This window comes from Cydia pomonella, chromosome 1, assembly GCF_033807575.1.
Source record: "Cydia pomonella isolate Wapato2018A chromosome 1, ilCydPomo1, whole genome shotgun sequence".
Classification (NCBI taxonomy): domain Eukaryota; kingdom Metazoa; phylum Arthropoda; class Insecta; order Lepidoptera; family Tortricidae; genus Cydia; species Cydia pomonella.
This window is the reverse complement of record NC_084703.1, coordinates 28,085,958-28,111,811: the sequence shown is the minus strand read 5'-3', so window position 1 is coordinate 28,111,811 and position 25,854 is coordinate 28,085,958. Positions and strand designations below refer to the sequence as shown.

The 25,854-nt window shown below is 37.0% G+C and overlaps 1 protein-coding gene and 1 long non-coding RNA gene across 4 annotated transcripts in view; one reads left to right on the top strand and one right to left on the bottom strand.

Moving 5' to 3' along the window:
- LOC133519090 (uncharacterized) overlaps positions 1 to 25,854 on the top strand; it is a 123,783-nt gene that overhangs the window by 40,106 nt on the left and 57,823 nt on the right. The gene's annotated exons all lie outside the window — the stretch shown is intronic.
- Positions 1 to 25,854, bottom strand: part of LOC133518998 (adenylyl cyclase 78C-like) — a 143,274-nt gene that overhangs the window by 97,127 nt on the left and 20,293 nt on the right. For 2 of the 3 annotated variants that reach the window (XM_061852838.1, XM_061852855.1), the window contains exons 1-2: positions 19,051 to 19,467; positions 4,577 to 4,655 (exon numbers count right to left, since the gene is read on the bottom strand). In XM_061852838.1, coding sequence (XP_061708822.1) covers positions 4,577 to 4,636 — 60 coding nt within the window. In that variant the 5' untranslated portion in view covers positions 4,637 to 4,655; positions 19,051 to 19,467. Of the gene's footprint in view, positions 1 to 4,576; positions 4,656 to 19,050; positions 19,468 to 25,854 lie in introns of those variants that run through there. The other variant, XM_061852846.1, reaches the window with a different exon arrangement.

The following is a 25,854-nucleotide window of genomic DNA, read 5'->3' as shown; positions in this document are numbered from 1 at the left end:
ATTACGACAGGCGTAGCGTAGTACAGGCATAAAAAAATTCAGACATAATCAAACATTAAAATATCTTCTTCATCTGAAAATATTATTATAGGATTATTTTTGTTTATTAATTTCAATTTTATTAATCTATTCATATTCATCATTGTTTACTAACCATTTTTCTACATGTGTAACTACTAACAAAAATATGGATTTGTAAAAGTCTGAATCATTTCTTTTTTCATTTCATTACGACAGGCGGAGCGTAGTACAGGCATAAAAAACAATCTGACATAATCAAACATTAAAATATCGTCTTCATCTGACGAGAATGTGACGAGATTGTTGATATATCGGCCGAAGACATCTGATTTCTGATGTAATGACAATATCAACAATATCAGACAATGATGTAGGTAGTAGGATAAGTGATAATCGTTCATAACGTTGTTTAATTTGGCAGACCGTGATGCATGTTGTCTTCTCGCAAATGTAGTGCTCGTGGACGGTATAGGGATAATTCGAGTCTTATTCCTTCGACTATTTGTATCATCTGGTGAAAAGGTGGTAGTTTTAATGTGTAATACGTACAATTTCCTGACAGACATAAATCACAAGTTCTGTATAATTCGGTTGTCAGAAACCTATACTGTTTAAAATATATGACTTTGAATAATGATATGACTGTTGTGTTCTTTCAAGCTCCAAAAATTAGTTTTTGTGGCCCCACCCCATATGGAAACACAATATGTTAAGATAGGCGGGCGTGGACGTTCGCTCGCTGAGCCACCGGATCAGCCGGCAGCGCTATGTGCGGTAGGCAGCGGCGGTGATTGACGGTGCGCACCCACACGTTCTGCAAATACTATCACGTCACGATCCTCCAGGCACCTAGATTTGAGTGACTAGGAACATAATGTATTCTCATTTGGTTGTTGCGGGATTCCCGTTATTTTTAGGTCGGAGTGAGTCCTGGTCACGGTCGTTGAGATCCAGTTTTAGGGGAGTCCCGACGGCTGCTGTCAGCTCGTTGTCCGCGGAGGCCGCCAGCTGCTCCTCCATCCACTCCTCTAGACGCTTAACTCGCTCTTCCACGGCCCTGATATGGCCCGAATAGCCACCGACCAGTTCGCGCAGCTCCGCCATCTCGCGTCGATGGCCCGTAACTTCGACGCGCACGGTTCCTAATTCCGCGCGAAGTAAGCGCAACTGTACTGCGACCTCTTGCATTTCGGGCGATAGAAGGTCCTCCTCCCCAAGATCGTCAGCCTTAATTGGCGTTTCTATGTTATCATGTCAAGGTGTCTTGGCCTTACACGTCGGACATGCCCACGCGACGGGAACACGGTAGTTTGATGCCATAATGAGACATGTTTTGTGGTAGGTACACTGCGATGCATAGAGTGCACTTAGCGTCACCTGTTGCTAACAAAGGTTTACCGCACACAGCTGCACATTGAACCATTTTGTCTGTTAGCTGATTCGCCTCCGATTACGGGTACGTCCGATAGGTGTCGTTTGTCACTAAATGACTAAAGACTTAATATTTAGTTAATTTACTTTCAAATGAAACGTGCTACACTTAGAACTTACTTTCGCCGAAAGTGTAAAATACTTCACTTCTTTTTTACTTTAGAATAACTAGATACATAGTAGGCACACTTATTATATTAACACTTTGAGTTATTATAGGTTTTGAGGTTTTTATAGGCTTTATCACGCTTTATTCACACTGTCCGCACTAAATTGGCGTATAAGAATTTGTATAACAGTAGTAAACACTAACAACATTGAATTGTCTAATTTTAAAATCATTTGCAACCAGCAAGCGCGCGGTGCGGAGGACTTCCCATTTCCATTAAAATCTCACTCTAAGTTCAAAATTATATCTATTCACCCCGTATTGTTTAAGTTCATAAATTATATATGTGTCAACTTACCTCAGCACCTGTTTCAAGTTACCTCGGTATTTATTAAGAGAGTTGGAACAGGTACTTGATTAATGCACAAAAAAAACTTAAATAGTTTCTTGTACAATATGGTGTATATATTCTGCGTGGTAAATACTTATAAAACTTGCTGTTAGATGAAATAAATATACAAATTTACCTTTTGATACAATACAACAAAGTTATGACCAAAAAAGTTAAAATTGGTTTCAATTCTCCTCGGTCCCCTCTACTATAAAGCCCCGCCGCCCGCAGGTAGTAATGTCAGTTTTTATTGTCAATATAAACATAAACACCAATAATAAAATGCATGTAATCACATGTATAATATTAAATACATATCTATCTAAAATGTGCTACCAGCAAATGGGGTTATTTTTTTTTTGTTTCAAGGGCATAAACAAGGGCAGGGTTGTTTGTATCATCGCTCGATATATTTGCGCACAACTTTCACTGATCAGCTTGATCAAGCATCAAAAGAATAGTTTATTAAATTATAAATTCGTACATATTAATTTAGGATAGTGTATGATTATTAGAATAAAAACCTAAATCTTAATAATATCTGCTCGTAGGTTGGTCTTCATTGAACATAAAAGGATTTTGATTCAAGTAACTATATATTAACAATTCCATGAATCCCGCATAATAAGCAATAACATTGCGTTACGTTGCGATTGAATGCCGTTCGCTCGTTATACTGGAACGGCCGTCAAACAACTAAACATAATAAACCATTTTTTATTACTGGCATAACGCACACTTTGGCATCGTTACATAGGATGAATTGGGAACTTGCGTCTAATGTAAATTCATTATTTAGGGTAGTCGTAATGTTGTGTTCGAATCGGATCGTAATCCAAGGGCCGATTTTTGAATTTCGATCGCTCGTTTTCGTATTCTCCCTTTAATAATATCTCCACTACTAGGTATTTAAATTCTACTTATACATATAATTGAAAACGAGTGGTAAATTCCCCTGGATTCCCAATTTCTATCGCTCCTACTTCAAAAATATCATTTCGCCTTTTTGAGTGACGAAATCGAGCGCTCGAAATTCAAAAATCGCCCCCCCCCCCGAGCTATAGTATTTATATTATTTTTTCTTTCATTGCGAGTATTTTTATTTTTGCTTTCAATTGAAATATGTAATACCAACCTTGGTTATTTTCATTAATTTGGTATCATATTTATAATATGTATCAATTTTAATTTTACGCGAACGAATGGGATTTCGTGAACCATAAATATTAAAAGAGTATATAACTCTTATAATAATTAAAAATTCGAAATAAAAAACAAACGTAGAAACATAGCTGTGGCTAATATACAACAAAAAGTGTCAAAATATTTTCATTAATGTTAATATCCAGAGAGGAAAATGGGGACTACTTTTGTATGTTAAGGTGATTTCGCGCGGGTCCTTCACTTTTGTCTTAACCGTGCTTAGTAAGAGTCTGACTGCACCAACTAGAAACATTTTGTTACATCCTGCCCGACTACAATTTATATGGCAACCGCACGCTGACTGTAGCTGTACAACTTGTATTTAAGAATTGTTAGTACTTTTAATTATGTATTATTTCCAGTCAGAAATTCGTAAAATATAGTAAAAAAGTGTGTCCAAAATGTCGTACTATCTTTATTTATACGTTAGCTTATAATCATAGAAGACTGAGTAAAATTGATATAAAAAATAAAAACCCGAACACATTTTTTTTAAACAAATTTAAATAGAGATGCCTATTTGCCAAATTTGCAAAGAGACAAATTGATCAAACATCTTTTTGGAATATAAGTTTTGCCATTAAAAACGATTGCTAAATAAGTTTTTGTCTTAATAAAATGTGACAAAGTACACAAATTACTTGCGAAGTGTAAATATGCCAAAGATTCATTTGGGAAATGAAACTATTGCGATATGTTTATTGGGAAGTGAAATTTGACGAAAAGTATTTTGGCCAAACGGAAATACACAATTCTTTACATTGCGGACATTGCGATGTAAAGAAAATTGTGGAAAAAGATATCTGATCAAACTTTTGAATGCAGTTTACCTTAGCAGTCACCAATGTAACGTAAATTGCATGCAAGTTCTTGCTAATCTAAACCTCGCTTTAGAACATATACAACAACTGGAATAGCCTTACATATGTCGTATTTGCGTGTAAAAATGTCTGCCGAATTTTGGGGAGAGGTAAAGAAACACATGCAAAAGATTACTCACTCATGCAAAAAAGATCTATGTCGAAACACGAAGAGACATACGCACATTCAAATAAAATTAAACGCATTCTCGTTTTGACGCATACAAACCCGTGACACATCTCTTTAAGGAGAACAATCTCTTATAGGAGAACTGTTGCTAAAGTGTCCAGCTGGCAGCTGTAAATAATGCGAAATGTCTCCGGTGGCTATAATCGGTACAAAAAATCGTATAATGTCTTTATATGATTTTTTGTACATTGTGCAAGGTTTTTGACAGAGGGGTAAGTTACTGAAAGGCTGGTTCAGTTCTAAACCCTATAGACTATGAGGGTTTTCTGACGAACTGTTTGCACTAAGTTGGAACGTCTGATTATGACAATGTATTTTTTGGTGGGGGATGGAAGATTATACTTGCATTGCACATTCTGGGAGTGACTTACATGGAGTGCTGTGGAGTTGGCGGCCAGGACATTTAGCGCAGGTGCCCGCGGCGGCTCCATCCTCCTCGACACCGGCGACCTGTTCAATCATGATTATCGATTTACTCTTGTGATAAAAATTTAGTCTTCAGTGTTATTTCCATAGATATATCCGATTCAATAGATGAAGCGAAAGCGAGCTGTCACCGTCACCACTTGGTTTTTATGTACGATTAACAATGTGTAACCACGTTGCTGTGGCCATGTCCAAAAAGTCATATCGAGAAACTATCGACATTTCTTGCAATTTTAATTTTACTGGAAAGGATTTAAACTATACCTAATACGAATGACATAACTTTATATATTCTTACCAACCAGTATGTTTTTGTAAATTCGATATTACAATAATTAACGGCGGAAAGGTATGTGTACGCTTAATAATAATAAAAAGAGTATGAAACTTACTTAAATTATGATTATTTAAGTATTAGGTACCAATATCGAGCATAACGCCCCTTTGGGCATGGACCGCCATATATAAAATTAATTTAAATACCAGTTCCATATTATGATATTATTATATATTCGCTATCCATTAGCATTTCTATGATTTTTATTTTAAGCGAAGATATCGAAGCTTAAATTAATTACTATTTCGTTCCTCTGTGTAGAGCTTATCGATATATTTTATTTATAACATGATTAAAATCGCCTTGTTCATATCCCACAAACGCACACAGAGGTTTTTACGTACTAATGCACAGCCGTATAACCAAAATGGCTACGACTTGATTTGAAGTTCATCTTGTCAACCGTATGGTTGTCCTTTTTTGACAAATGGCATTTCTGCGAGCGAAGAGAGAGAAGTGATACTAGTTGCTGCGGCGTCAAAGAGAACATATGACGTTGGGCCCTTGGTTATTTCCTTTGTTGACAACATTGTTTTCTATAGAGGTGTTTTTTGTACGTATTTACATACTGAATTCGTAAGAAAACCTTCGTAAACATGGAGAGAATAAAGTTCATGTAAGTCGAGTATACTAATACCTACCTAAAACCAGCGGATAAAATACATACTTACTTACAACAATGATCCGGCACGCGACGGTGTATGGAATTTGTTTATCTTTAACTCACCTATATATGTATTCACTACTTACCATAGAAAATAAGTTAGCATAGAGTGATCAGTCCATACATCAACTTCTACTTGACAATAAATGTCGCGACGAACGAAAAGTCTAATGCTCAACAATTTTCAGCTAATATTATAACATATATAACCAGATAATATTAGTTGATTTAGTTGTAAATTGTTAAGCAATACACTTTCCATTAGCCGCGTTGCGACGCTCGTGACATCTAGTATCAAATAGCGGTACTGATAAACCCGCTACTTGGCGCTACTACAAAAATAATAAGCGTTTTGGTAAGAAAACTGATGTATGGAGTGAGCACTCTATGCCTCCTTTCATTATTTATTTATGTTACTACTTAGCTTCTTCTGTTACGAAAATTGCCTATTGGCGTTGAGTGAGGTCAATTAGCTGTCATGTTAAAAATAAGTACCTACATAAAAGGCAAAGGCAGCAAACATGCGGCGGCAGAGTGGCGGTTGCCAGCTACAGGAGAATAATCCGTGCGGGCGTTGGCAACTGCCACAACGCCACACCGACACAATGCTATCGTGAAAGACTCAGCTATTAGTAAGTAGGTAGATACCATACGGATAATAGGAGACCGACCTTGCCTTCAGGGTGGATTACACCACTTACTTAACAAAGTGTACTTTTTAATTTTGGGGTATCGCAGCTTCATAAAATACAAAAAAGCAAAGGGCTACTTTTCTTATTGATGATGTTTTAACGCACGGTTAAAAGTTAGAGCATTGGCGGGGCTTTAAACATTAAACTTTCGTAGCTATTATTTTGAAAAGTAATTACTATTACATCAAAAAAGACCTATCGAATACTGTGGCACACGTTCATTTTACTTGTTTTTTTTTTCAGTTTTATTACAAAATATTTTATCCCCTAACAATATATTTTTTTATAAATTTTAACATTTAAACTACGCGGCGGGCAGGCGGAGGGTCACAAAGTACACCTACTGACACCGAGCAAAATGGCTGTGACATACCGACAGACAGACGGACATGACGAAACCATAAGCATGTGTAGGTTTTTTATTGCGGATCTAAAAATTTTATGAAACGAGATCGATTTTCGGCCCGCTACTTTAGTACTTTCGCGTATACCTACTTATACCTCGTTCACGTACATTTTTTGTACTCAAACATATTGTATGCAAAACGGGAATACATAATAAATAGTAATTTTCACGTTTCAGTCCGTGATTCCATATGTTTTATTAAATACTCAAGAAGGCTAAATAGGTTTAAATATGCATTCGAGGAGATACAGCAACAAAAGCTTTGCCGTCATCAACGTCCTTATAGCATGTGACAAGGCTATATATAGGTGACAAGGTTTGCCTTCACGTAAGCTGTGAGTTTTTAGGGTTCCGTAGCCAAATGGCAAAAAACGGAACTCTTATGGATTCGTCATGTCTGTCTGTCCGTCTGTCCGGCCGTATGTCACAGCCACTTTTTTCCAAAACTATAAGAACTATACTGTTGAAACTTATACATAGTAGATGTATTATGTAAACCGCATTAAGATTTTCACACAAAACTAGAAAAAAAACAATAATGTTTGGGGGGTTCCCATACTTAGAACTGAAACTTAAAATTTTTGTTTTCATCATACCCATACGTGTGGGATATCTATGGATAGGTCTTCAAAAATGATAACTGAATAGTGTACGCGAGAGACACTTTCAAAGTGGTAAAATGTACCCCCCCCCCCCCCCCCTCCTGTAACTACTAAAATAAGAAAATTATAAAACTAAAAAAAATATATGATGTACATTACCATGCAAACTTTCACCGAAATTTGGTTTGAACGAGATTTATGTTTTTAATACATCATAAATGCTACGGAACGGAATTTAATGGGGGCGCCGGAGGAGTTAAACAACTTTGCCCCCTTGTAAAACAAAAAATCAACTGTACCTCTTACATTGCAATAAATTACTATTGTGGCACCATACGTAGTCGTCGGCGTATACGCAGGCGTCGCGGCTATACGTAGTCTTCATCTTCGTACTGGCCCGCGTAGCCAACATGCCAATCGTTAACGCACTATGGAAGAGTGATAAAGAGAGATGAACACGACTACGCTATGCTACGCAGAGTTAACGATTGGCATGTTGGCTACGCGAGCAGGTTAGCACCAAGCGGCGGCTGGAATCGCTTTATCGGCCGACAGCTAATAACTTTTGTCGTAGGTACCTATATAAATCGCACGCTGACTCGAGAACCAAAATAATATTGGCACAGCTCTTTGAAATATTTATGGTGTTTATCTGTTTACGTTATAAAAAAAACATAAAACAATACTTTCCTATAAGTAGCTGTTTTCTTAGAACAGTCTTACGCAATAGGTTGTTTTTTTATATTTGCTTTATCTTTGGTGTGAACTTAATTGATTTTGTTTTGATGAAATTCAATTTTAAGTTATACTCAGTTAGCCAAGAATCTAGTTCAGTCAGGATATGGATAAGGCTGGACTTAAGATTATTGTGATTTATGCACGGAAATATTACTGAAATGTCATTTGCAAATATGATACTAGGTGTATTCATTAATGGGTTATTGCTGTAATACTTCTATGTAGTTTCTAATGGTACCTCATAGTAGGTACCTACTCCTAAACAAAATGTTTAAGATGTTATAATCGAAGTAATGAATTAATTGGTTAAAAGCGATGGGCGGTCATCCGCCCTCCATTTGGTGATTAACTGCTCAGCAGGGGCCAAAGCTCGCTCGAAGCGCACGGCGCAATAAGGCCGCTCTTTGTTACCCGAACCATGGGTTTCTCCACGTGGGAAACCAATGGCTACTTTTTTACTTACGGGCTATGGCAAAACAATGATGTTTACATGTAGTATACATAGTCTCTGAATTATATGAATAACACCTTACTTACCTACAAAATGTACATACACGTAGTCACGTACACAATCATACCTACGAGTAAGTCAATAAATCAATAATACCTCTAAATTAAGACACTTATTAATATTTAAGACATGAGTATTTTGCACCTTACATTTAGAGTGGATCTGACGTTGTACCCCGGATATACTCGTATGTATAGTTTTATCTGGGACACTTGTCAATATCTAATTATTAAGCTTCTGTACCGTTATTTGAAGCCTATTTAATATTTGAGAGTGCGATGCTGTTTGACAGATGACGTAGCGGTTCACTATAGGCTGACACCTACCCCCTTTGTACTTGTATTTCAAGTTTTAACCCCCTCCACCAGGCGCCCGTGGCCCGCGGCCGCGGAGCTCTTCATTGGCGTTCTGTTTGTCGGAACGTTCGGTTCACTGCAAAAAATTCTTAGAAATCCTTAGATTCTTAGAATTTTTTGTAAGTACTAATTGAAAGTATTGTAAACGGTTTTACCGTTCGATTGTTAATATTACTTCAATGATTTGATGGACAGCTTGTGTTCGTCAATGTGTTTAGCAACTTTCTGGTACTGTGCTGCTGTGATACAAATTATTTTATTTTGCATTTAAATCGAAATATCACAATAAAGGCTGGATTTGGAAGTACCCCCAATTTTAGAATGCTTGAGAGCTGGGGCTAAAACGCTTAAAATAAGCTAGAATAAGAAGCCATTAAAGAAATACCATGTTTGGTATTGCCATGGGTACCATTAAACAGTAAAGTTACTCTAGTATCATGCTGGCTACCAAATTAGGGTACTATCCGCCTTAAAGTCGACGAAGCCCCGCTGTCGCGGGGCTTCTATTTCCGCTCTGAGGGACGAAAGGTAACTAACAAACCTACATCGAAAACCTCCTTTTCGATCTTTTTGTTTATATCCTTTGGAAAGTTTTTTCTTAATAATACCAACTTTGGATGCACAGTACCGTCAATATCTTTGTGAATTTTATTTTCAATTAAGGTATTTGTACGTAATAATAAATAGTGCAACTGCTAAAAGTGCCTTCTAGTTAAAGCAAGGGATTTAAAAGTGAAACTCTTGTATGTAAAACTGACATATCCCCATTCAGTTGTGTTATTGTGAATTTCGTTTAAGGAGTTTTATTATATTTATATACGTATAAAATTTTAGTTTTGACATGTATAACTGCATACAGGAGGGGCACTATTTACCCCTTTGCTATAACTATAACCCTTGTGAGAAAAGGAGGTTCGAAGTATCTTTTCATGACTTAAGAACGTAATTGAGACTGGGAGGTCGGGTGGTTACAGACCGCCGCTGCCTGCACAAGGCATAACACATATCCTGCTGCGTAAGCAGAGTTGAACAATATTGCATTATGTTAAATTAGCATACTGTAACCTTTCCCACCTGCGCAAGGTGTGGAGAAATTTACTACCATTGCGTAACTTATTGTACCTATACTACCTGTACCTATTATGGATATCCGCCATGGCCTACTACAATAACTATCCTGCTACTTAGCAGAAGGTTTATTAAAATATAAATATGTGCTGTTAAGCATACATACATAACGTACCTAATAATTCCCGCCTGCGTAAGGCGAGTGAATATTACTATTAAGCCAGCTGAAGACCTGCCGCCTGCGCAAGGTGTGCGATTTTCATTATCCTGCTACGCTAGCAGATGAAGCAAGATGGCTACTATAAGACCAGTATACTTAATACAATGAACATGGTTCCAAACGTCAAGACCTTTCCCGCCTGCGCAAGGCGTGTGAAAATGATTAGTCACTGGGGCTAAAAGTCAGACATGGTTTTGATTCTGTTATCAGATAAAAGTATATTAAGATCATACAACATGCCTGCGCAAGGCGTGCAACATCCATTTGCCTGCTGCGCAAGCGGGTATCAATTGGTTCAAGGTATCATTAATCAAATATTGGTACTACAAAGCATTTATGATATAAGTACCTACTTAACATGTATCTTTTTCTATAAGCCAAGATTTCAACTCCCATGTAAATCTCCGACTAATTCACAATAATAATTCATAATCATTTATTTGCACATAAAAATCCTACGCAAGGCATTCGAGAAATAATTTTTTACTATCGTTTTGCTGCGAAAACACACCCCACTAAACATGAGACTGGCCCAGGAAGACCATAAAACCCTAAAAAGATAAAATAAGCCTTGACACACTCACTGCCAGCGACCCGCTAGGCGTATTCCCTTTTAGTAGGCGCTTTGCGAGACATACTGTTTTCTCGCGTTATCAACTTCGCTCGTAACGCGTAGCTCACGCTGGCACTGAATGTGTTAACTGGCTTTCCGGTGAGTAATATTAAAAATCACCATAAGTGGTTCATACTTCATACGTGGCCCATTCAGTCATGCTAATAATCTTTATAATCTAGAGTTCATGATACTGATCGTTGAATTAAAATTTTTAAATTTGTTTTGAATTGCCTTAATCAACCGGCCGCCCCGCCGCTACATAGTTCTAATGGTTTAAAGATATAAATATATTACCCTGGACTGGTTCAAGGTTCTTGGCTATTCATCATTTAACCCCATTTGGGTCAAACACAACAAAGGTTGGGAAAAATGTATCCCGCCCGTAGCAGCATAACAAGATTGCAGCAGCATAGCGTGGCTTGAACTCCGTTAACGTTGCGTTGTCTACAGGAAAGACGTGAAGGACTTAAGAAAATGTCTATGACCCACAACTGGTATATAATCATAGCTCAATGCAACTAATCATCGCAGTCCAAATGAAAGAAAGCCATTTCGGTTATTAATCTAGATGAATACATCAGGCGTTAAAATATATGTCCTAGATGTCGGGACGACTTCTTGTTAATAGCCAAAAGTGCTTTTTTGGATAACGGATACAAACCCTTAAGGGTTGAGATACATACATTTACCTATTGGTTCGAATCTACTTTAAAAGACTGTGTGGTTATGATATTCAATATAAAACATTACAAATTTCCCGGGTGGAATTAAGCAGGCGTACATAGGCTACGGAGACTGCTTACCATCAGGCGGGCCGTATGCTTGTTTGCCACCGACGTAGTAAGAAAGGCAAGCAACCTCGAAGGTTATTTCTATACCAATGTTCATTAATTGGTGTCCTATGAAATTATTCCCATAAGTATTCAGTTTTTGGCAACAATAATGTACAAGACAAAGTTTCTGTATTGTATACTGTATGTTACAAAACATATATGTGAGAATCAGTGAGCTCACTGAGATAACATTAGAATTGCTTTATATCACCGTTGATACAATGTAAATGCTAGTCAAGTCTGCGCCATTGGGCATGGGCATGCCACAGGTTAAGTTACCTACTTAAGTATATATAGTTCTCAGATCTCGTTTAAAGTAATGTAACATTAGTTTTTCTTCAAAAACATAAAAATAGGAAGGCTACTTAATGCCAAATGATTAAATACTGATTATTTTAACGAAGGTCTTTGACCTTACTATCTAACCCGTCAGTCAATAACATATCCTTGGTAAGATAAATAGTTATGTCCATACATCTCGCGCTTCCTTGAGCTTGCACCAGGTAGTACAAGTAGGTAATCCTGAAATAAGGTACGAGTATATTTGTGAACAAAGCTGGGACTACCAGTTAGAATGGCTATTACTTATATGTGTTAAATTATGCGAATTGTAATTTATTCAAACACTTTAGCGAACGTAAATCTATCATCTACGCACAGGCCTAACCTTGGCTTATCAGGAACGCAGACATTGTAATATGTGAAATACCAGACGATACAAAGAACCAAGCGGGAGAGCACTCTCCTGGCAGAGTTTTCAAGATTAAATTGTAGCTCACTAACTGAAATTGACGAGCTTTTAGTGCCAATAATACAGATCTTGTTTAAGATTTTAATCAGTCACTTTATGTTTTTAATATGTATGAAACTAAAGGCCAAGTAAGTATATTCAGGTGAAAGCCTTAAATATACCTATACATCTTGCATGATGGTACATAATTTCAACATGATACTCGTAATAATGATACCTCCAAGAGGAAAAATCCTAGTATTATTTTTTGCTGTATTGCAGGCATTGAATTGATAAAGGTCATGTTCTTACCATACTGGCCCTAATTATTGTACATGTAATAAAATAAAACCACATTATAGGCTGGTTAAAGTATGGGCTTAGGCCCAAAAATATTTTAGAATACTCTCTGGGGTAAGACTACCATCGTAGCGAATATCAAAGAAAAATTAAAATGGTTACAGCAAATAGGATTTGTTGTGTATTATATAATATAATATAATTCAGCCTATATACGTCCCAGTGCTGGGCACAGGGCTCCTCTCATGTGCGAGAGGGCTCGGGCTATAGTCCCCACGCTAGCCCAATGCGGATTGGGGACTTGTTGTGTATTATGATTGAAAATTGGATATTCTACGAGCTTATTTACATTCTGAATGGCTATGCACTGTACACAACTACAACGGTGAGAGTGGTAACGGGTTGAACTCTTTTGGATGAGTAACATAAAGCTGTTAATAGCGCTACCAAATTAACCTACTATATCACTTACTGTCTTATTGTTATTTAAGAATGTTCAAAAGCGGGAAAATAAGGACAGCTTATGTTAATCCATGAATTAATTGGCTGAGAGCTTGATTACTTCTACAATATAATAGACAATATTGCATGTTGTGATAAGTGCACTTTTCATATGATTTACTTTGCCCTTAAGACTGTAGGATTTTTGGAAAGCAAACAAGCGAAGCTCTGAAAAATGTATATAAAAATCGTTTTTGTGAGCCTATAAGTTAAATTGTATCCTGCCTCATAAGTAAATACCAATATTTGGTAACCATATCTGGGTAAAAGACACTTTAAAGTGTCAATAATCAAGTTTATTTTCTTTTTGGCAAGGTAATATAAGGTCAAATATGAGTCAGTTTGTTAGAATGTGGACCTTGAAATCAATTGAAAGTATTGAAACACATATAATGATCGCAATGTTATTGTTGGATGGATAAAATAAAAAGTATAATTATGTTTTCATAATTTATTTTAATAAACATACAGTTTTCTATATTTATAGGTCCTATCTATAAATAACATTGTAAAGTAAAATATGTCACTGCACACTTTAAGCCTTTTCACATTCATCCATGTACCCGGATTGTTAAGTACACTTGTACTTGTTGTCTCCACCATTTTCACATATCAGTATAAATTAATCACATTGGCGTTTTCTGACCACCAGGCGATCACAGACACGTCTCAAATATTAAATAGGCTTCAAATAACGGTACAGAAGCTTAATAGCAGCGTTTTACCTTACAATAATACGCTTATTAAGCGAAATACCTTATTTGAAGCCTATATTTTTAAATTCGCCTGTGGCTACAACACTCAGTTGCAATAAACCAAATCACTTATATAATGCCCGTCGAGGGTATTTTTAACTCACTGCGTTTTCTCCTACCATGCAGGTTGCAATAAGCAACATCTATAGTCTATACATACAAGTCAACTGGTATGTCTCTTCATATTGAAAACGAAATAATATCAAATGCAATCCTTTTTCGAATGTGGTATATTGCAACTTCGTTTTATTTATATTTTGAGACCCAATGAAGAGCTCCGCGGCCGCGGGCCACGGGCGCCTGGTGGAGGGGGTTAAAACTTGAAATACAAGTACAAAGGGGGTAGGTGTCAGCCTATAGTGAACCGCTACGTCATCTGTCAAACAGCATCGCACTCTCAAATATTAAATAGGCTTCAAATAAGGTATTGCGCTTAATAAGCGTTTTATTGTAAGGTAAAACGCTGCTATTAGTGATGCAACAAATACGCCCCGAATATTCGTATCTCCAAATGTAAGCGTTTTTACTAATATTCGTATTGGCCGAATATTAAACAGGTACCGTAATTTGTACCTACTTTAGTAGTTATAGTTTCGTAGTTACATATATTAAGTAGACTAATTACGTTTCATAAAGTTTGAGAGCTAGACCAAGATAACTCTGCAGCGATTTTGACAGCGCAAACTGTGCAAGTGTTATTTAGGGGGTCATTATTTCATAGAAGTTTGACGTTTAAAATAACACTTGCACAGTCTACGCTGTCAACTTCGCTGCAGAGTTATCTTGGTCTTACTCTACACGCTGCAGCAACGTATTAAAACAAACACTTTATTACCGCGAAAACAGTTTAAATTACTGCAAGTATACGTGTAGATAAGTGAAGTGAAAGTGAAGTATAGGTTATATTGGCTTATATATTAGATACTTCGTATTGACGGACCCTTACGTGCACTACGAATTGGGCCAGTTCGTGGGTGTCAGAATTGAATTTAGTGACACCAGCGCGCGCTCAGTCGTGTGGCGAATTGCGCGGTGAAGAATTATCACACCATTTTTTTTTTTGCTAATTGTGTCGTAAAAGAATCTAAAAACTATTACAGAAAAATCTAATAGATTGATTAGATTTCATACCATCGGCAAGTAATTTAAACTGTACCTAAAAACGTTGTACGATACACGTGCCAATAGGTAATTCGCAAGTTGTGTCGATTTAAAACACTCCCTTCGGTCATGTTTTAATTTATCACCACTCGTTTCGAATTTCCTATTTTCTGCATTTGTAACAAACTGTAATTGGGTACTTTTCATGTATAGGATCAATCACAGCTTGCTTCATGAAAATCAATTGCTTGTTAGTCTCCATAGGCTACGGTGGCCAAAATCGATAAAGATAATTTTATTGTCAAAAACTGTGTACAAAGGTATAACATGTCATTTATATACATTATAGGTAGGTGTCAACAGATTGCCCATTTCGAGCGTACAAAATTGGGTTGAGTTTGAATTTAACAAACATAATTTGCAAGTATAACAATTAATAGTAAAGGGGTTATCCCTTGCAGCATTTAGAACATACAATATCATGCAGCATAATACTTTTGACTAGCATTTACTTTTGAATAGCATTGGAGAAAATAAAACGATTATTATTGGCATAAAGTTATTAAATAAAAAATTAAGTCCATGCATATAGGTAGAAGTTTAAAATATAGCATTAATTAAATGTGAAAAACATTATCTGTACAAAATAAATCATGAAAAATATTCGTTTAAGCTGTAAAAACTTTTAGATACAAGCTAGTCTATCAATTTCGAGAAAAAACTGTCTAAAAATTTAATTTAGCAAGGAGCAAGGACCAGGGCCTCATGAGTTACGAGAAAGTGTCGTTGACCACCCAGCCGGGTCCAATACAATAGTGATATAATCAAGCTTTTCAGTACTTTACTTAGGCAACTCAGCAAGCTTCATTGCCTAAACACGGTACCCGACTGAAAAACTCACTATTATATCACGATTGTGTAAAATGCTATTATGTTCATAGTATGTGTATAGAGTATCTGTTTGTTGCGTGAAACGCGGCCGTTCGACGCATCAATCGGTTAGGGTCTCCCCGCGCTCGGCTGGGTTCGGCTCGGCTCCGCTCAAACGGCATCACCAGGCTAGGAGTCGTGGGGTTGCGTAACGATCGTTAGCGAAGAGTTGGCCAACACCAGCAGCTACATTGTCCAAAACGACGATGAGGATTGACCTCCCCACATCGACGGGGAGCGGCCCGCAACAGCCGTCGCAGTCGAAAGGCGAGTCCGCCCACTCATACCTCCCTCCAGGGATATCCATCCATCGGCTCGGCCGACGCCTTTCGAAGAGACGTCTTTTTCGCTAGACATAAAGCTTTTTCCAATCGGCTATTGCCGATTCCACGTCGATGGGCATTTCTGTTTAAAGTTTTACCTCCAACGTTTGTGGAATTGAGATTTTTATATTACCCATACATAATTCTACTCACAATCAAGAGCGTTTTCCATGTATACTAAGAAAAAAAAAATTGCAGCAAACAGACTTATACAATAAATAATCTAATAATAAGCAATGTGTTAACAGACTTTAAGTGCCCTACCTTACTCGTAATAATTAAAATAATATGTTCTAATCTAAAGTATCTAGTGTAGGAGCAGTAAGCGGAAAGAAAGTTATCAGTAACTTGAGTGAATCTATATTCATTCATCCATGTATATGTATGCATGGGCAGGTTCCTTGATACTCGTACATACATCCGCACGGGGGACACAAAAATCTTATAATTTTTTACATAAGTTAATACCTAGAGTGTTAACTTATACTAATATGCAGAAGTTATTACAAAAGTATAATTATACCTACTTTTATTTTATTAACGTTAGGTACCTACTTAAATAAACAGTTTTGTATTGTTTATAAATTAGATCTTAAGTAATAATTTGTTTCTCAAATCTCAATTTTATTGATCTATTTGGTTACGTTTTTAATACAATTTTCTATGACTGCAACAAAACTAACAAACCAAAGATGTGTGAAATTTTGGGGACACTATTTTCTCGTATTAGACTCTCGTAATTCTGAGGAAATAATTTAATTAATCCAAAATCTATAATGCAAGTTGGGGTACAATTTTAAATAGAAATGCCCCGATAGGTGTGTGGGGAGACCCTAAATCACGTTACAGATACAGGGTCGTACGCATACAACAAAGTTGCTCTATGTAGGAAAAATTACAATGCGGTTGCCGCGACGTTTAGCGGACACGTTTCCTGCGAAAATACTGTTTTCGGGACACAGACGCGGCAAACGCATTCCGTTGATAGCATGCACACAAAACAGCACTTGTGACTTGCAAACAAATATTTTTACACAATTTGACGTATATTAACATTTTCTATGGCCCCTACGTTTTACTTTTTTATATTCTTTTATTATTGTAAGAATTAGGAGCGAAAAATAGCTATAACGCAAAATTTTAAATGCTCTTAACTCTTATAATAATAATATAAAAAAAAACAAATGTCCCCTACGTTTGATACCCATAGCTGTGGTAGATATACAACAAATTGTGTAAAATATTTCCAATAATACTAATATCCAGAGAGGAAAATGAGAACTACGTTTGTATGAAAAGGCGATTTCGCGAAGGTCCTCCACTTTCGTCTTTAGAGGAAAGAGGACGGCCGATTCTCCATACAAACGTAGACCCCATTGTCCTCTCTGGATATTGACATTTTGGAAAATATTTCTAGATAATTTGATGTACCTATATTAACCATAGCTATGTCCCTACGTTTGACTTTTTTCGATTTTTGTATTATTATAGAAATTAGGAGCAAAAAACAAATTTCATACAAAAATTGAAATGCTTCTAACTCCTATAATAATTAGAAATTCTAAAAAAAAATTAAACGCAGGGGCATAGCTGTGGTTGATATACAACAAATTGTGTAAAAATATTTTAAATAATGTTAATATCCAGAGAGGAAAAGGAGGCATACGTTTGCATGAAAAGGTGATCTTTCGCGGGCCCTACACTTTCGTGTTAAAAGTAGCGGGTTTCACAGGGTAGAGCGGTTCTGTCTCAGTGTCACAACCGACGTAGCTCTCAGCGTAGCCACCTGTAGCGCGTAGCGAGTGTACCGCGCGGTACCTACGCTTACGAGCACAGCTAACCTTACAGCGGTTACGTTACGTTACGCCATAAAAGCGACGAGTTTGTTGCGATCTACATAATCAATGAATAATTATTTGTCAAATGTGTTTATTAGACCAATTTGAACTTAATATTTGGTTTGTTATAAATAAATGTGATCTAGTCATAAAACTTACGATAACTCACTTAAACATAATAGTCCAAAAATCATTAGAAATGGCTATTTTCTTTTATAGAAATTATGAGAAATGACATATTCCTTTGAAGCTAAGGCTGGAGCAGAGAAACAAATGTGGTTATTACTCGGCCCGACACGAATTAGAAGGATCCCGATGCCCCACATATTTACTCCACGCAAACAAACCACTTTAGTTCTGTGAGTGTGACAAAGGTAGGTAGGTAATACTAATATGCATGCGAAAGGTGATTTCATTTGTGGTAATCCAATGAATAGTCCAGCGGTAATTCTGTAATAGTTTTAAGCTGTAACAAGACATTATTGACCTATATGCCGCTATTTAGTTTTAGATTGTATATGAGCTTAAAATTTGTTACACATCACTTTTGTGACCACGCAGTATTTTCATTTACCGTGTTCATCTTCCGCCTTGCATTTGGGTTATGTATTTACATTACTACCTATTACACTTAGCTTAGGATCAACCTATCAAAAATAGGTAACTTACCAAAACAAAAAAAAATCCACAGAAAACATCCTAAGCAGGTGGTTGGTATTTGCTTAACCCATAACTTATTTTAGTAAAAGGTTTAGGTAATACCTACTTCTCATACTTATAGTATAGTTATAGTACTTATTGCTTTACAAATGAAGTATCGTCAGAACCTTAAGTTAACCGTTTCTTTAACTTTTATCGTCAGAAAACAATAGACATAAACGATGGAATATGTACTTACTTATACTTTTTTATGTACTAAATGTCACATTTCACTCACACAACCGTAAGCACACATTTATTTCTTTATTTTGTATACATATTAGAAATAAAAGTACGTAGCAAGTTTTTATAACTTATGTAGTTTTAAGCGAGGAATAGTAGTGACGGACGCGCGGGTGGGCCGGCGGCGGTAAACTACTGACCAGGCGCGCGGCTCGGCGCTCTGTTGCCGGCGTGCGCGCTCTGCGTCACCAAACACATTGATAACCACAAGGAAATAACTTACAAAACATGTATACAGCTCACTATTATACACGATTTATATTCATTAATGTAACGCAACTAGCTATGAGCCGTCCCTTTAAGATACATATACGTTTTGAATGAAAAACGGGTACCTACCACTTAAACGCCAATTCAAGCGTTAAGTAATACGAAGCACACGGTGTTGTGCTAAGCTTTCTAATAATACTCTATTTCTAATTAATATGCATATTGAATATCGTTCATAAGTTTTTTTTACATTTTGAACAAGATTGCTAATATTTATGTAAAACAGACTTGTCGTACGTTTAATTATATAGTGACATTGTAAACGAATTCATAATATAAATGAATGGTTTTTTTAAGTGTTGTCGTCACATAATTCAATGAATAAAGGTACGGGAAACCCAGCCGCGTGTTGTGCTCGCTCGGCGGTGAACGCGAGCGACGTGGCGTGTGTCGTCCTGGCGCAGGATTACTTCACTCTGACTCCAACTGACTCAACTGCACGAGACTATAAACATACTTTTCCGAGTTACTTGTGAGTTGCTAAATTATTATTATTATACTTTGTAAGTCTATGTTCCTAACTTATGTGCTTATTATATAAAGTTTCTGAAAGAATTAATACAAGTATATACTAATTTTGCACGTCTACCTCAACAATCGACTCACCGCAACTTTTTTTACTTTTCTTGAAATCAAAGTTTTCTTTCGGGTGTTTTTAAATAAAATTAGGTAGGTATGTTCTCTGATATCACAGCTTTAAAAAAAAATAAAAGGTCTGAAATCGGGTTTGGAATAGATTTCATTCATTTTCATGATTTGGGGGAAATTACGTGTTAATACGCCCTCAAGATGTGCAGCCTTATAAGATAGTGCAGGTTAATACCCCATGTCATACCGCAAGGGCAACCCGAGCCTACCTTGCTGAGGTTAGCATCACCGCCATGGACTGGCCAGCTCTCAGCCCAGACCTTAATCCCATCGAGATTCGAGCACACACAAAAAAGAAAGGTAAGGAGTTGAGATCTGGCACCATCGACTGTTGCTGAGCTGAAACCCACTTTGCAGGAAGAGTGGGATGCCATCCCTCAGGAGTACGTCAAGAAACTCATAAAGTGCATGAAAATCGGGTAAAGGTGTGTCAGAACGGCTAAGTGGCACGACAAATACAAGTCAGCTACACTTGTATTTTATAATATAAAATTAAAGAATATGTTATATTTTACACCGGGCTCAAAAGTTCTTAGAGGAAAACACATCATTTTTCACTTTCGAAGAGATTATTATGAAATTAAGTCTTTAGGTAAGTACCTAGTAAAAAACTCTTTTAGAAATCTTCAAATTATTTTCAAGGCCTATCGAATGATGTGCCACTCGTTGATGTTATGTTTACTGAAAAAGTGTTTTCACTTTTAAGTTACATGTTAGAATGAAGCGCCCTCCGTAAAAATATATTGGTATATTATTTGTTTATTAATTTCTATACTATGTAGCGACTTACATAATTTTTAAGAAAAAAAAGCGGTCAAGTGCAAGTCGGACACGCTCAATTATGTACTGTAACACGTTGTACGATACACGTGAGAGTAGGTAATTCGCAACTCGTGTTGATTCCGTCTTAAAATGCAGATTTTTGGCAAAAAAGCTCCATACTAAAACTACTGATTTGTTTTTAAAAAAACTTGCAATTTGAACAGTGCCGGATTAAGAAATTTTGATGCCCTAAGCATTTATAGATCTTGGTGCCCCGTCTGCCTAGGCTCATCCAGATTACATTGACAACATTGATTTTTTTTTGGTAAATTAAATGACGTTCATGGTCGAATTACTGCTGCAATTTGTATTTTCAATCCATTACTTATTTTATCAAGGAAATTGACAGTGCTGCAGCAGTAACGTTGCAACAGTAATGCTGGTGCAGTCGCCATCCTAATGTCACCTTTATCAAAGCATGCGTGAACTTAATGACTGAAATTACCTATATCTATGATTGTGTACTTGCCTTTCCGGCTAACTATGTGATTAAAACCTGCTTTGGTTCACTTCACAATTAAACCCTAGAAGTAACATGACTAAAAGTAACCCGAAAGTTACATAAGGACTAAGGCCCAGAGGCAATTGTAAATTCGTACGTGCGACGGGGAGACAACACGTTGAAAGTAGTTCGCGGTTGACCTTCAGTTGTTTCTACCGTGGCGGGCAATCTTGCGGAACTGCAGGATAGCAGTGCTTGGAATTAAACCAATGGTGGCAATAGTCAAAAAACGATTCCAACGGCCATGCTCTTCATAAGGTTGAAGATCCGGAGTGTCCACTTGGCGCTTCCAAGCAAGACCTAAAGGCGGAGTTGCGAGAGAGCTGGGTTTTGTAACTGACTGAAAAAAATACCCAGTGTAAGCGAGGACTAAGGCCGAGCTCCACAAAGGGTTGCAAAGAGAGGTTTTTTGAGAAGCGCATTCATGTGAGGCCAAAGGTCGAGCTTCAGCAGGGCCGAGCTCTGGCAAGAATATATGGCCAAGTGTCTTAAAAAACTAAGTCGAAAGCCGAGCTCTTCATAAGGCTGAAAGTGCGGTCGGATCGGCGCTTTTATGTATGAGGCCAAAGGCCACGCTGCAAGAAAGCAGAACTTGGAATTGACAAATTGTGTGAATGAGGCCGAAGGCTGAGGTCTTCATAAGGTTAGACGCCTGGAGAGTCTGATGGCGGCGCGCTATAACAAAAAAAAAAAAAAAAAAAAAAAAAAAAAAAAAAAAAAAAAAAAAAAAAAAAAAAAAAAAAAAAAAAAAAAAAAAAAAAAAAAAAAACCAATGGCGAATTGTAAACAAGGCATAATGCCCAGCCGCGAGACGAAAGCCTGGATTTGGACAAATGACCAAGTTTATGTGAGGCTTAAAGCCAACTTTTGCATAAAGTAAAAAGCCGAGTATGAATAAGACCTAAGGAAATCGAACCAATGTGATCATGACTCTCCTGCTGCTCGGCATTTGGTCTCGCTCAAACGGGCACTTGATTAGAGTTAGTTGCAGCCGATTAAATAGGCGTTTCGAACCGAGGATTTCCTTTGGCAGGATTCGCCCCTAGGAGTTAGGACCCAAGGGTTGATTTAGTTAAGAAGTGAAGCCACCAAGTTTTGTAGTGTACATCTTTAGAGGAGAGGGATGGGCTCTGAACTTTATCTTGATATCTACATGAGTTAATCTAGTAGGCTATGTTTGGTATCGTTTTCGTATAAATCGGGAATGCCGAACTCATTTACGAGTATGGTATCACATTGACACCATTTCGAAGTGGAAACATGTAAAATTTTCATTGATTTTTTAATATTCCTCTTCACGCTTCAACCGCTGAACCAATTTAGTTGAAATTTGGTATAGAGATAATTAGTTTAGTCCCCAGAAAGGACATAGGAGAGTTTAATCTATAAAAATCATCCGACTGACCCACTTCGCCGAAGCTGAAATAAACCTGAATCAAAAATTACATCTTAGGAAAACAAAGATTAATTCTGCTAAAGGAAACCTTTGGTTCAAATAAAACCGTATGCTTTTGGTTTTCGACCTTCGTGGGGCCCCGAACCGGCACTTTAGCCTTTGATTCCGTCATCAGTTTTTTTATCATACAACTTTGACAATTAGTTCGCACGATCGCGGCTCTGCAGCTTGGCCTTGTGCAATACGCCGCAAACCAATTTGGTGTGCAAGAGCTCGGGCAGCATGAGTGACAAATTCCGATCCTCGAAAACCTGTTAAGACTTCGGTGCGAAGCCGAAGGCCGAGTTGCAAGAGAGCGAAATTCGGACAGGACATAATTATAAATTAAGACAAAAGTGTAGATCTACTATTAAATTCGACACTCCGAGAAGGCTGACGAACAAGCTCCACGTAGGGTTGAAGCCAAATAGCTTTCTAAAATTGAGCTCTACGTTGGGTGTCCTAAGCTGTAAGGCCCTTTGGCCCAAAGGCTGACAGATTTACAGAATTCTGGAAATCAAAAATCAACCACGAACCAATGGGTAAAGTATGAGGAAAAAATCAGCATATTGCAAGCTTGATGGAATGGGCCTCCTCGTAGGGGCAAAGGCCTGCGTTGGAGACGCGCTTACGTGCCCTGTACACGACGCACAAAGGTTCATGTACAAACTACCCGTTTTTTTGCCAACGATTTTGGTGCCCCCCTAGACGTGGTGCCCTAAGCAAGTGCTTATTTTGCTTAATGGTTAATCCGGCACTGAATTTGAATTTTGGCGAAGTCGACACATATTTAACGAATATTTTATTAATTTAAACTAATTTTTACTTACAAAAACTAATCAACCTTATCTCGGGACAACATCAATTCTTAACAATTGAACCCCTGCATTCAATTGCAAAGTATGAGGGGTTAACAACCTTGAAGTTGGATATTCGATGCTGGCGCGATATGAATCATGATGGATGGTTGTTCCCATATTGACAGAAATGTCATTTATAATAATACTATCATGGGAGCCTTTACTACCCCACCACTCATAACAGGCGTAACAGTCAGTGGAAAACCAGCTTGGTTTTAGTAATTTGTATTGCGAGAATACGGTAAAGTAAACAATTGAGTGCGTTTTCCATTATAATACATGGAAATCATACCAAAAAAGAGGTATTGCCTTACATCAAATGAGGCAGTTCTGTTTTTTATACATATTGGTAGTGATGAAATAGTAATGACAAATCCAAGTTTTCCACCTCGAAAGCCCTTTCGGATCATACAGTACAGCGAGGGAAATTGTTATAAATCATATCTCTTATATATCTTTGATGAATCAAGCTGGTCCTCTGAATCCACAGCACTCCTTTTGGGACCAGCGTGTGTAGTACCATTTCTTCGTCAACCTGATCAGGCCGGCCGAAATTGTCATTTGATGGTGGATTATCAATTAATGGCACATCTCCAGTCCTGTATATTCTCGCACGATTGAACATTGCTGTAGTTGCAAACAGCTGATCATTTGAGTCCTGCTTTCCTGCGACCATAGCTGCAGGTACAGCCCCTTTTTTGAGTTACAGTTAGTTCAAAATTTTACAAACCTTTGAGAAGCCGTATCTTTTGAACTATTTGGCTTACTAAGATAAAAGTTGGAGTCAATTAATTGCAAATTTCTTCTTCTTAAAAATGTACATAGTGACTTTTGCCGTAACTCCAGATTTTGGTGGAAAAAATTACAACAACTGAAAAAAGTCCTAAAATTTAACTGATTTTCATGTACTTTTCAATGATCCCTAGGGCTTTTGAGGTGGAAAACTTGTATTTCATCACTACCAACATATTAAAAACCAGAAATACCTCATTTAATGTTATGTAAAATGTACCAATTCCATGAGCTATTAGGTAGATCGTCACGGCTGTTAAATATGAGCGGTAGGGCTATACCTATACGTCTTATTTGTTGAATCTTTTAACGGTCAATATTTAAAAATACACGTTTTAAGCCTCATCGCCTCCCTAAAGTTCTAAAAATTCTGCATTAGAAACAAATACAAAAGATGATGTTATAGGCTGGTCATTTTTTACCATATTTATGTATACTTAATATCTAAGTACCTATGCCCTTTGACTTTAAAACTGTTTTTTTTATGACCCGAAGAAAGAAATTTACTCAGAGTATGTATTGTATTGACGTGGTATAGATCTGTAATATGTAGCTAGGACAGCTAGGTAGACGATTGAAATTTACTTAATGTAGGAATAGGTACCTATCTACCTACCTAACTAGGTATAAGTATTGATAGGTAAACGAACCCTTAATAGGTAAACGGTTAAAATTTACTCAGTGTAGGTCCCTATAGGGTGGGCAAATAAGAGGTATACACTTTGTTTTAAATTGTAAATATATTAAGTACAAAAATTATAAAATATGTTTTCATATGTATATTATTCAGGGTTGGCAACTATACACGAAAGATAATTTCTGCCAAATGTATACCTAAAGCAGCAAGCAATTTTTTGTTTTATTTGACACGCGTTATTTACTCGATTCATTTCGAGAAACAATGGCAGTGATTGACACCCAAATTCCCCAAATTTTGCAGCTATGACTTATTTCTGTGAGGTTATCTAAAAGGACGTGACGCTAACAAGCTAATGAAATGTAAACAGTTAAAGTCAGTCAGTCAGTCAGACAAAAATTTACTAACATAACGCCGAAAATGTGCGCAATCTCACTGAAAATTGCTATGATAAGGGCATTTGCCTGCTGTTAATGGTGGACCTATGTCAGATATTATGTTCCACATGTATTTGCCAACCCTGAGAACAATACTTAATAATGTTTGAACTTAATATAGTTAAAATTTAAAAACAAAATTTATCTTTGTTATTGCCCACCCTATATATAATATTGACCTTCATAGATAGACGGTTGAAATTTACTCAGAATATCAATCATATTGACCCTTAATAGCTAGGTGGACGGTTAAAATGTACTCAGAGTATGTACGTTGACCCGTAACAGGTAGACGGTTCAAATGTACTCAAACTTTTTTGGCTAGAACTACAATCACATAAATTTAAAATAAAATAA